Source organism: Rhinopithecus roxellana, chromosome 14 (genome assembly GCF_007565055.1).
Source record: "Rhinopithecus roxellana isolate Shanxi Qingling chromosome 14, ASM756505v1, whole genome shotgun sequence".
In the NCBI taxonomy this organism is placed as follows: Eukaryota; Metazoa; Chordata; class Mammalia; order Primates; family Cercopithecidae; genus Rhinopithecus; species Rhinopithecus roxellana.
Window position 1 is genome coordinate 33,404,468 of NC_044562.1, and position 13,470 is coordinate 33,417,937.

The following is a 13,470-nucleotide window of genomic DNA, read 5'->3' on the forward strand; positions in this document are numbered from 1 at the left end:
CCTTTTCTATTCTCCCCCATCCCCAGCCTGGGCTCCATGGTCCAGCAGGATAACCACTCTCTTGCAAGTACATATAATTCTCATGTCTGCTTGCCCAGGGAAAGAGTTTACCTTGGTTAAACCCAGATTTCTTCTTCTTCCACATGTGCACCTGAGCAAGCAGTTTGACGGCGTGGAGAAAAATCACACAACCAGTGACTAGAGTCACTTCAGATTTATGGCCACAAATCTCAAATGACACTTAACACAGTGAGCTAATTCTACCGCATCTCCCTTGTAAATTCACACTCCTACTTTCCGAGATAATTATTTCCCACCTTCTCCTCTCTTCACAAATCTTTAACACTTCCTCTCTTATCTCTTCTTTCTTAGCTGATGACTTCATGGGGAAAAAAATATGTATGTGTGCTTGGATGAGAACTACCTGATTTTCCCGCTGTCATTTCTATCATTCTCCCGCCATCTGTGCCCGTGGAACCAGTGGTCGTTTCCCATTTTACTCAAGTTGACCTCTTGATAACATTGTAGAATCACTGCACTCTTTCTGAATCCTTCCCTAGGCTTTTGGGTTTCCACACTTGCTGGTCTTGCTTCTACCCCATTGGTTGCTTCTTTTGAGCCTCATTCCTTGGCCCTATCTCCACCAAAGCCTCCATCAAGCCTCTAAACACCTGAAGCCCAGGGCTCTGTCTTTGGCCTTCTTCTCTCGCCTAAGAGGTCTCAGCCATTTCCAAGTCTTCAAGTTCTACCTCTACAATGATGGCTTCTATCTCCCGGCCAGACCTCTCCCTAAGCTTCGGACTCATATGTCCAGTTGCCCGTCTGATCCTTCTAGTTAGCTTTCTGTCAGACACCTTAAACTAACCATGACTAAAATGTAGCTAGTAATCACTCTGATAGACTTGAATCATGGGCCCCAAAGACATGCAGGTCCTAATCCCTGAACCTGTCAATGTTACCTTATATGGAAAAGGACTTTGCCAGTGTGATTAATTTAAGGATCTTGAAATGGGGACAGTATCCTGGATTATTCAGGTGGGCCCTAAATGTAGCCACAAGTGTTCTTACAAGGAGAGGGAGATTTAATGACAGAAGAGTAGTAGGAGAGGTGAGAACAGAAGAAAGAGGCTGAAACGATGCAAGAAAGAGGCAGAAATTGCAATTTCTAGAAACTGAAAAAAGACAAGGAGACAGATTCTTCCCCCTCAAAGCCTCCAGAAAGAACCAGAAGGTGCCCTGCTGACACTTTCACGTCAGCCCAGTGGGACTGATTTTAGACTTCTGATCTTCAGAACTGTAAGAGAAACATGCGTCCCATTTTAAGCTACCAGATGTGTGGTACTTTGTCACAGCAGCAATAGGAAACGAATCCAGTCATCACAGCTAGCACACAAATCCATAGCCTACCCCTGATGCCCTCCACTTCTCAGGAAATGGCTCCCCATTTATGCAGCTGCTGAAGCCAAGAGCTTCAGAGTTGTCCAGATCTTTCTCTTCACTCCCACCTTGCCAGTCAGCAAGTCTTAGCTCTACATCCAGCACACGGCACACGGGCTGACTCCAGCAGTTTCTCACTGCTCCACTGCCACGACCCTAGTCAATGCTATCACCATTCCCAACTCCCATGATGCCACTGCTTCCTGCTTGGCTTTCCATTCCTTCTTTTGGCCCTCTTCACATGCACCACCGGTGGCTTTATGAAGGCTGAATCAGATCACAGCATTCCCCCTACTGAAACCGTCAGTGTCTTCCCATTACACTCAGGATAGACTGCAAATCCCTTGCCATGGCCTATGAGGCCCTACCATTCATTGGCCTCTGCTCGCCTTACCTCCCTCCACTTCCTCACTGCTGCACTGTATTGATCACACTGACCTTCTCTCTGACCTTGGTCATTCCATTCCCACCTCCTGGCTTTTGCACTTGGAGTTTCTACCACCGAAGTGCTCTCTCTCCAGATCTTTGCATGGATCTCTCCTGTTCATCACTTAAGTCTCAACTCAGATATGATCTCCTCCAAAAGGCCTTTCCCATCGCCCTTGCTAAAACAGGATCTCAGTGCCTGCAGCCAGTGGCTATTTAACCCCAGTTAGCTTCCTTAAGGCATTTGTCAGCTCCTGAAATTGTCGCATTGGTTTGTTTACACATCTATTGTGTGTCTCTGTGAAGATGTAAGCTCTCAGAGGGTGTCCTGCTGACTGCAGTATCCTCAGTACTTGGCACATAGTAGGCACACAATGATTATTTGCCTTGCTGCCTGGTGTAGCTTGTTTCCAACTCTATCACTGCCTCTGGCAGATATAACTGCATCAAGTTATCTCTCCCAGGGCTGTTTGTATCTCAGTAGTACTGGGGTATCTGTGCAAAGAGTTAACCAGTGGGATTTCCAGCAACATTTAGCAGGTGTGGAGCGACCCACCATGGGGTTTCTTTTGTGGTACTTTAAAAGCACACAATTCATTCAACATCTGCTAAGGACTGGGTGCCATGGATACATAATAGAGGGAGGAAAAGATATTTATATTATGCCTTAGCGGATGAATTTGGATTTTGTCAAGGCAGGAAGGGGGTGGGGTGGAATAGAAGTGGGCGAAGGCACTGCCTGAAGGTGCTCAACTATTTCATGGACTCGGCCTGGTGGCCCCTCCACCTTCTGCCTACTGAAACTCGCTGAGCCTGGGAATCTAGGGATGGTCTGCCTGTGGCTCAGCACTGGAGCCAACACCCATACCTTGCATAGATTCAGAGAGACTGTGGTCTCCCGGCAGTGACCCACTTCCTCTCATTTGGCCTCTGTTTCTCCTCTCCCTGCTGCCACAGGTCTCATCATCCACGAGGGACCCTCAGTGTATCGCATCTTTAAACGGTGGCAGGCTGTCAACCAGCAGTGGAAAGTGCTGAACTATGACAAGACAAAAGACCTGGAGGATCAAAAGGCAGGAGGCAGGACCAATCCCCGGACCTCCTCATCCACCCAGGCCAATATCCCCTCCTCGGAAGAGGAGGGCGCAGGCACCCCCGCCCCTGAGCAGGGCCCTGCCCAGGCTGCCGGCCACCCCTCAGGCCCTCTGTCCCATCACCACTGTGCTTATACCATCCTGCACATCCTGAGTCACTTGAGACCTCATGAACAGCGGAGTCCCCCAGGCAGCAGCCGAGAGCTGGTCATGAGAGTCACGACAGTGTGAGAGCAGAGGCCCAGGAGGAAGGCCATGACCACCACTGAGGGCCCGGAGCAGGGTGGGGAGGTGCAGTGGCACCCCCAGAGCCAGCACAGGGAGCGGGCAGAGGGTGGGGGGCCTGGCAGGAGCCCTGGGGCAGGGTCAGAGTGGGAGTGAGGCTGGTGCAGGAGCAGTTCTGCTATTTCCGATCAGTCAATGGCACTCTCCACAACAGCAATGAAAACCAACACCAACTCAACAACAAAGTGCAATACAGGCTGAACCTGGCCCAACAGAAAAAACCTGCCCCAATGCGCCCGCAGGCAAGGTACCTGAAGAAGCAGAGGCGGAGGGCAAGCAAAGCTTGTGTGACTGGTGGCAGTGCCGGAGGCCAAGGGGGCCAAGAGGAAAAGCGTCTGTGGTCTGCTCTGCTCTCACCCTGTTTGGTTTTGTTTCTCCTGGGGCTGTGTTCTGCAGGCAGCCAGGAAAGGGGGGAGGCACGTGTGTGAGCTGGCAGGGACACACTGCCTTTGGGGCTCCTGGGCTCATTTGGATGGGCAAGATTCGCTGACAAATGGCTGTGGGGATGGTGGGGTGGATGGTCAGGGAGGGATGCGCAGGGAGGGAGATGCTGGTGTGAGCAGCCAGAGGGAGAGGTGTGTCTCCTTCCTGAAGGAACTTCCAAATGGAACTCCCGATTTCAGGTGGGCTCAAAGAGGGCTTAGGTTTGGAAAAGGGTGTCTTTCTGTGCCCTTGTTTATTTATTTTATAGTGATTTGGTTCAAAGATGTTTACAGGACACACACACACACACACACACACACACACACACACACTCCTAGAGAAAAGTACAGATTTCCAGTGGGTATTTGAAGCACAGTTCTGCTGCTGTGGCTTCAGCTTTGGAAGCTGTCAATCCTGGAGCAACTTTCCCAACTACCCAATCCTACCATGGCCAGGACTTGGGCAATGCCAGCCCTTTCTTGTCTTGGCACATGCACATACCCAGTCCCCTCATGGTAGGGCACCCCCAACCTAGGGGCTTCCAAGAGAGCAGCTGCAGTGGTTGGGAGGAGCTTGGCCAGTGTGCCCCAAGGAGTGGAGTAGAGCCCAATCTAAGTGTTCCTTGCTGCTTAGAACCCTCCCCAAAGAGGCAGTCAGGCTGATGCTCAGTGCTTCATGCTCCCTGGTCCTTCCTGTGCAGCCAGGTGGGCCCAGGTGTGCCTGGCAAGGAGCACTACCCCTGGACCCCCTGCTCGCTCTGGGGACCCTGCCAGGGAAGGCCACTGGGTGGTCACCTGCAGAGTTTCTGGTTGTCACTGCACAATGGCCGCGTCATCCATGGGTATTAAAAGGACATTGTCAAGTACTTTTTTAAACTAGTTTTTAGGGTTTTTTAAAACTCTCTGTTGTTTGTAATATTCTCTTAAAAGCTTGAAAATAAAACTTCTTTCCCTACCATTAGTGTCCCTTTCCATATGCGAGTTTTTCTTCCGCTTCCCTATCCTCCCTCTGTGGTGTAAACAGCCTTCTTTCTCCCTGTGTCTGCCCCACCCCTAGATTCTCTCTTATCACAAGAAATCAAGCACATTTTCATTTCTCCTTTGAGGGCATGGATGGGGCAGGGCAGACAGGGCATGTTCCCTTCTGTGTGCCTCTGTGTGAATCTGCAGTGAACTCCTGGCCTCTTCTTGGCATCCTAGCAGACAGAGTCCTTCAGGCCCCAGGCTCTCCCAGGATTCTGCCTAGGAATCCTAGAAGCAGAGACCATGGGTGCTGGAGGAAGTTTGGAGAGCTCCACTCCATCGGGTCATTTCACAGAGGTTGGGAGAGGGTTGTTAGGACCTCGTTGCCCTGACAGTGTCCTTTGACTATCAGAGGACAGCACCCATGTTAAGGCCTCATGAGAGGGCTTGGACATATTATGAGGCAGCAGACAAGATCTTTTTTTCCCTTCAACTTAATCTGGCCCTCCCACCCTGGGGCTAGCTGTGGGTCCGGCAACAACATCAGTGGGGTGTGCACAGGCTTAGAAAGGTTTCTCCCTGATGAAGCTCAATATCCAGTTAAGAAAGACACACCTGGAGAGAGACTGAAGGACACATACAAGGAAAACATACAAACAAATGAAAACCAATCACACTGTGCAAATAAACCATGTAGAGGAAGTGTGTTTATTTTTCACTATGGTCTAGGAACAGGCCTTTCAGTTTAAGCATTTATGGAGGCTATAGATGTGTTATATGGACTATCTGTTTTCAAAAAAGTATTACAGAGTGGGTTGCAGTGGCACATGCTTTAGTCCCAGCTACTTGGGAGGCTGAGGCAGGAAAATCACTTGAGCCCAGGAGTTTGAGGCCAGCCTGGGCAACACAGCAAGACCCCAATTCTAAAAAGAAAAAAAGACTAGGTGCAGTGGCTCACGCCTGTAATCCCAGCACTTTGGGAGGCCAAGGCGGGTAGATCATTTGAGGCCAGGAGTTCGAGACCAGCCTGGCCAATGTGATGAAATGCCGTCTCTACTAAAAATACAAAATTAGCCAGGCATGGTGGCACACACCTGTAATCCCAGCTACTTGGGAGGCTGAGGCAGGAGAATCACTTGAACCCAGGAGGTGGAGGTTGCAGTGAGCCAAGATTGCACCACTGCACTCCAGCCTGGGTGACAGAACAAGATTTGGTCTCAAAAAAAAAAAAAAAAAAAGAAAAGAAAAAAAGGTATAGGTCAAAACTATAGTGGCCATCATGTTGTCTTTCTTTGGTGGTTCACAAGGCTCTTTAGCCTCTTGCAGTCATTGAGGGTCATCATTTGAATATGTTGTACTGAAGAAGAAGAGACAATTAATAATAAACTATCGTAGAATGCTGGCATTTGTTGGATCTTCATAATGCAAGCTCCAAGAGAACAAACACCTCATCCTCCTTGTTTACTGCTGTATTTTCAGGACCCACAGCAGTAACTGGCACACAGTAGGTTCTCAATGAATATTTGTGAAGGAGTAAGACACTCTTGGAAGAGAGCAACAGTACCTTCAGCATCTAGGAGACATGCCTCCTCTTCGTTCAACTTATGTTCTAACACACAAGGTCAATCACAGAGTAGAAAAGAAAGGTCAAGTTCTGACTTCTCCACCCAACAGGATGGTAAATTCCCAGTGCCTTGGGAAATTGAATTTATGAGTACAGAAATGAATGAATTGGGGTTTTATATTTTATATGCATCTCTGGGAAGAAAGGTAAAAGTACACCCTGATGACCAGAGATCACTGCCCCCTTTCCGATGTGCAGGTCATCCTTCATATCACCAGGCAAATGTCTATATTTCCTGTGGAGTTATTTAATGCAGAGGAATGACAAATAGCCCAGAGTTCACTTGCACATCATCTGCAAGTATGACCCATGTATGGGGCAAGATACTAGCTAACATCTGAAGTTCTTACTATGTGCAAGGCACCAGATAGAATGCTTTATACGTATTAATTCACTTAATAGTCCAACAACCTGATGAAACAGATACCATTCTTACCTTCATTTTGCAGATGTGGATGCTGAGGCCAAGAGGTTAAGTAACTTGCCCATAGTCATCAGCCAGGATCCCATCCCCAGCAATCTGGCTTGCTTATTTATTTATTTATTTATTTATTTATTTATTTATTTATTTACTTTTGAGACAGAGTTTCACTCTTGTTGCCCCGGCTGGAGTGCAATGGCACAATCTTGGCTCACTGCAACCTCTGCCTCCTGGGTTCCAGCGATTCTCCAGACTCAGCCTCCCAAGTAGCTGGGATTACAGGCACCTGCCACCACACCTGACTAATTTTTGTGTTTTTGGTACAGACGGGGTTTCGCCATGTTGGCCAGTCTTGAACTCCTGACCTCAGGTGATATGCCCACCTTGGTCTCTCAAAGTAATGAGATTATAGGCATGAGCCACCGTGCCCAGCCAGCAATGTGGCTTTGAGCATAACCACTCTGACACATTTCCTCAAGACAACCAGCCAATTTAAGGAAAATCTGGATCAGGTCAACCAGGGAGGTTAGAATGTGAGAGATCTACAGGAAAGCTTTGGAGATTGGGGTAGATACAAAAAATGGTTTACGTCCCCTACAGAAAAAAAAGCTGAGTTTACATGACAATTCTTGCCATGGCTCAGGAGGGTTTAGGGTTATGGATGAAAAGAGAAGCAGGCTCACCCGATGCCCATGCCCTCATAACTTTCGAGAAGGAAAAGTCCTAAACGCAGCAACCTCAGTGCCCTTGGCATTGGCCAAAGTCTGGAACTCTGCTGTTTTCTGAGGCCCAGCCCAGCAAGGAAAGCACCGTGCCAGATGCAGTTGGCACCTTGGCATAGAACACCCCCAAGGTGCCCATGGGTCTGAGGCGCCCTCCCCCATAGAGAGGGGACAATCTGTTAAGTGAAAAAGTAGAAAGCTTGGGCTCTGCATCGAATAATACAGAAGTGGATTTATTTTATTTTATTATTTATTAATTATTTCTCCAAGGTGCTTGGGTTTTTCCAACCCCATAAGTTGGAAACTACTGTTATTCCCATTTTTCAGGGGAGGAAACTGAGGCCTGAAAGATTAAGCACGATGCCCAAGGTCATACGACTACAGACGGCGGCATGGGAATCTGTACCTCAGCTGTCTAAGGCCATACATTGGGCTGCTAACCTCTGCATTACACTGCCTCTCAGCAAAGTGGAAATGCATTTAAAAGTTTTATCCTGATACAAGAGGCAAAGAAGGAAGTGAATGAGGCTCCCATCAGCCAGATGTAACCGAGATATCTGTACATCACTTGCCCTTCAGTGTCCGCTAAGGTCAGCTCCAACCTCTCCATCCCTCCTTCTATGGGAAGATTGACACCTTCAGCAGTTTTTCTAATAATTCAGACCCTAAAATTTTTCCCAGTTGCCTCCTACTCCAAAATCCGGAGTCCTGAACTCAGGGTTTCCATTTTCTGTCTTAGAGCTATTTCTTTATTTCAACCCTGTGTTAAACTCAAATATTGGACATGATTCCTCCTCCTCGATTTTCCATTACATCTTAAATAGTATCACTTACAGTTGTATATAATTGAGTTTTATCAGGAAGTCAACGGTAACCAGAAGTTTATTCATATAAGAAACTGTGGTGAGAAACTGCAATATGGAAGTTCTTGCCAGGTGGATACCTCAAATGTAAATTAGATAAAACCACCTTCAAAAACCCCATTGCCTAGTTACTAGACTCTGTTAAGAAGCTCAGCATTTTTCATAAAAAATATTTCTCATGCAAGAACTTGGCAAGCTTACTCTTATTAACTATAAATAAGCAAGCTAACAGTATTTTCTCTTCTGGGAAATTTGCATTTTTAAGAGGAGGTAATTCTTAAGCAAGGGGAGTAATCCCATAAGTGGTGGAATTTCAGTCATCAGCAGGCAGGTGGAGAATTGTATTGTGTTCTTTTAGCCAGGAGGACCATAGCCATGTATCTGCATTTGACACGCAGGTCCACACACAGAAAGATATAAACACAAATAGTAACAAATGCATTCTCCAAAAACTGACATGGAGTCAAGGCCTGTTGACTGAGCAGCCTGTTGGTTTTCTTCCGGAGGATCAAGACTCCCAGGCAACAGGTGGAGAGGGCCAGGAAGGGGCCTGTTTCTATCAGGCCCTCTGAGCTTGGTAATGTTAGTCAGCTGGACCAGCCCCTTTTTCCACAGGTTAGAGTTGGGATACCAGCTCTTATGTTCCAGGTAGTGGCCCTTCCAAAGGGTGACTTGTTGAGAGGGGAACCCTCTGCACTGTCCAACACAGGCAGGTATCCCTCTTCCAAGAAGAAATGCAGAAATGGTGGAGCTGCCCCGGCCCAGAGCATGCTGAGAGCATACACCTGTCTGGTGAATTATGGTGACTTTATTGCAAGTCCTAGTCCCACCCTCAAAAGCCTCAAGACTGAGGCATTAGCTCATGTTGTCCATCGCTCCTCAAATCATTTCAGTGGACACCTGTTGCTTTTGTCTATTCAGCACACAGTGACCCACCCTCTTTCCTATGGGAAACTCATGCCATATGGTTCTGGTAGGGCTGAACCACTAAAACCACTGTAGCCATAGAAATGAGACTGTGATTCAGGCTTGGATAGTCAAAGTCTCTTATTTCTGTGTCCACAGGGGTTGATTCAGAAATTGGTATGTGACTGAAGGCTCTCCATGTCCTCCTTGGGACTTATCCATCAGAGCTAGCGGGAGACACAGTTTCCCTCCACTAGGGTTGCTAGCTGCACGTCTGTGTGTCAGGGAAAATAAAAGATTCCATCTTCTGCTGCCAAGGAAGCATCTACCTTCTGAATATGGTCAAGAACTAGAGACACACAAAGCAAAGAGCAGGAGAGAGATGGTCCTGCCTCTCCTGGAACCACTCATGACTGAGCCAGCTTCTCCACTAGATTTCCCAGGACATTAGCCAATCGATTTCATTTTGCTTATATTAGTCTGAGCTGCGTGTATGTCACTTGTAATCAAAATTCTTTAAAATTGTGAATACAAAGCTTTCCTTATAACCCCATGACAAAACTTTGTGTTAAATCCAAGGATGCATTGGTTGGGAGACCAAAGACAGTAACAGGTTGCCTCCCTTTTCTACCGAGTAGGGCTCAAGGTGGCTTCCTGGCAGCATTCACAACAGTTATTCTCCTTTAATCTTTTTTTTTTTTTTTTAAGAGTCTTGCTGTGTTGCCCAGGCTGAAGTGCAGTGGTGTGATCTCAGCTAACTGCAACCTCCACCTCCCGGGTTCAAGCAATTCTTGTGCCTCAGCCTCCCGAGTAGCTGGGACAACAGGCACGCGACACCACGCTTGGCTAATTTTTGTATTTTTAATAGAGATGGGGTTTGTCCATGTTGCCCAGGCTGGTCTGGAACTCCTGATCTCAGGTGAACCACTCGCCTTGGCCTCCCAAAGTGCTGGGATTACAGGCATAATCCTCTACACTCAGCCTTCCTTAATTCTCTTTGTGAATCTGTTCAGTTGTCAAATGATAAAATAGAAAGACAATATGCACATACATACATGCAGAGAGTTTTCTCTTAAGACATTTCTTTAGATTACACTGGGGAGACAAAGAAGGGACCTAAAGTGAAAAATAGGCAGACTTATGATCAGAACTCTGATCTAAAGGCTTTGGAAGGGGCAGGATCCAGTTATGAGGCCTTCAGGACACCAGGATTCAGAATGGAAGACAAGAGGCAAGGCACAGAGCAAGACCTTGATCCACTGGCCACAGTCAAAGGGGTTCTCCATTACCCCTGGCATTGACCATGGCATGGCCCCCCCAACACATGCCACCTTACTGCTACTATTATCATTTTTCCTGGATTAAATAAGCTACCATGGGTGTCTGACTTTAAAAATGGGGACCTATGGAAGCAGTCAGAACCAGGTCAGAATCCTTTGTGAACACGGGCAAGTATCTTAGCTTTTTTGGTCTCTGGTTTCCTCATCTTTAAAATAAAGATAATTGGCTTCTGAGGACCTTTGTAATGTCAGAGATAATGCATATAAAGTAGGCAGTAAATAAATAATTGCCATTATCGTTTTTATTGTTCAACAGAGTAATAGGAAATTTGTACCATTACCATAGCATATAAAAAGGAAGGTTACATTTCTTTGGGGTATATATCTGGTAGTGAGATTGATGAATCTTATGGGGTTAGTTCTATTTTTTTTCAAGGAGCCTCCAAACTGTTCTCCATAGTGGTTTGTACTAATTTACATTCCCACCAACAGTGTACAATGGTTTCCTTTTCTCTGCGTCCTTGCCTGCATTTGTTATTGCCTGTCTTTTGGATAAAAGTCATTTTAACCAGAGTGAGATGATAACTCATTATAGTTTTGATTTGTATTTCTCTGATAATCAATGATGTTGAGCATCTTTTCATATACCTGTTTGCCACTTGTATGTCTTCTTTTGAAAAATGCCTATTCAGATCTTTGGCCATTTTTAATGGAATTATTAGATATTTTCCTATTGAATTGTTTGAGTTCTTTATATATTCTGGTTATTAATTCCCTGTCAGATGTATAGTTTGCAAATATTTTTTCCCATTCTGTGGGCCATCTCTTTACTTTGTTTATTGTTTCCTTTGCTGTGCAGAAGCTTTTTAACTTGATGTAATCCCATTTGCCCATTTTTGCTTTGGTTGCCTGTGCATGTAGGGGTATTAGTCAAGAAATCTTTGCCCAGACCAATGTCCTAGAGTGTTTCTCCAATGCTTTCTTGTAGTGTGATAGGGTTTGGCTGTGTGTCCCCACCCAAATCTCATCTCGAATTGGAATTCCCACAATTCCCATTTGTCAAGGCAGGGACCTGGTGGGAGGTGACTGGATCTTGGGAGCAGTTTCTCCCATGCTACTTTTGTGATAGTGAGTGACATCTAAGGGTTTTATAAGTGTTTGATGGTTCCTCATTTACACCATCTCTCACCTACCACCATGTAAGATGTGACTGCTTCTCCTTCTGCCATGATTGTAAGTTTTCTGAGGCCTTCCTAGCCATGCAGAACTGTAAGTCAATTAAACTTCTTTCCTTTGTAAATTACCAAGTCCCAGGTATTTCTTTATAGCATGTGAAAATGGACTAATACATAGTAGTTTCAAGTCTGGGTTCTTAGATTTAAGTCTTTAACCCATTTTGATTTGATTTTTTAATGGTGAGAAATTGGGGTCTAGTTTCATTCTTCTGTATATGGATATCCAGTTTTCCCCAGTGCCATTTATTGAAGATACTACCCTTTCCCCAATGTATGTTCTTGGGACCTTTGTCAAAAATGAGTTCACTGTAGATGGATAGACTTATTTCTGTGTTTTCTGTTCTGTTCCATTGGTCTCTGTGTCAGTTTTTATGCCAGTACCATGTTGTTTTGTTTATTATAGCTCTGTAGCATAATTTGAAGTATGATAATGTTATTCTTCCAGTTCAGTTATTTTTGGTCAGAATAGCTTTGGCTATTCTGGGTCTTTTGTGGTTTCATATACATTTTATGATTTTTTTTTTCTATTTCTGTGAAAAATATCACTGGTATTTTGATAAGGATTGCATTGAATCTGTAGATTGCTTTGAGTAGTATGGACATTTTAATAATATTGACTTTCCTATTCATGAACATGGAATATCTTTCCTTTTTTTTTTTTGTATCCCCTTCAATCACCACTAAGCATATACCCTAAAGAAAGGAAATCAGTATATTGAAGAGATATCTGTACTCTTATATTTATTTCAGTAATATTCACAATAGCAAAGATTTGGAAGCAACCTAAATGTCCATCAACAGATGAACGGATAAAGAAAATGTGGTACATCATATACAATGGAGTACTATTGAGCCATAAAAAAGAATGAGATCCTGTCACTGCAATAACATGGATGGAACTGGAGGACATTAAGTGAAATAGGCCAGGCAAAGAAAGACAAATTTCGCATGTTCTCATTTATTTGTGGGAGCTAAAAATTTTAAAAATTGAACTCTTGAAGATAGAGAACAGAAAGATGGTAAGGCTGGAAAGGGTAGTGGGACAGAGGGAAAGTGGGGATGATTAATGAGTACAAAAATGTGGTTAGATAGAATGAATAAAGTCTAGTATTTGATAGCACAACAGGGTGACTACAGTCAACAATAACTTATTGTACATTTAAAAATAACCAAAAGGGTATATAGTTGGATGGTTTGTAACATAAAAAAAGATAAATGCTTGAGGTGATGGATACCCCATTTACCCTGATGTGATTATTATGCATTGTATGACTGTATCAAAATATCTTATGTACCCCATAAATACATAAGCCTATTATGCACCCACAACATTTTTTTAAAAAAAGCAAGGTTGAATCAAAGCAAAATGGGTACCTGGAATCAGCACTCTGTCCCATTTAAGTTTTTCTTCAGTTACAAGTAACATACCCAACTAGCAGGAGTTTAAACAATTAAGGGTGTGTTTTCCTTTTGTAATAAGATGTCCAGTGTACATGGCTGCTGGCATCAGTCCCGTTGCTTGGTGATGCCACTAGCAACTCAGGCTCTTTCTATCATCTGCTCTGGCACCCTTAAAATGTTGATTTGTCACCTGTGACTCTAACCTCATAGTCTCAAGATGATAGCTCATCTTCAGATGAGATAAGACAAGAGAAGGGGTGGCCCCAGGCACATTTCTCCTTTATGTCAAGAAAAGCTGGCCTGGCACAGTGGCTCATGCCTGTAATCTCAGCACTTTGGGAGCCTGAGGTGGGTGTATCACCTGAGGTCAGGAGTTCAAGACCAGCCCGGC

The 13,470-nt window shown here is 45.1% G+C and overlaps 1 protein-coding gene across 1 annotated transcript in view; it reads left to right on the forward strand.

The window, feature by feature from the left end:
* Window positions 1-4,622, forward strand: part of MARCHF4 (membrane associated ring-CH-type finger 4) — a 112,970-nt gene extending 108,348 nt beyond the window's left edge. Inside the window, exon 4 of the mRNA XM_010362318.2 lies at window positions 2,821-4,622. Coding sequence (XP_010360620.1) covers window positions 2,821-3,188 — 368 coding nt within the window. The 3' untranslated portion in view covers window positions 3,189-4,622. The remainder of the gene's footprint in view (window positions 1-2,820) is intronic.
* The last annotated feature ends 8,848 nt before the right edge of the window (window positions 4,623-13,470 follow it).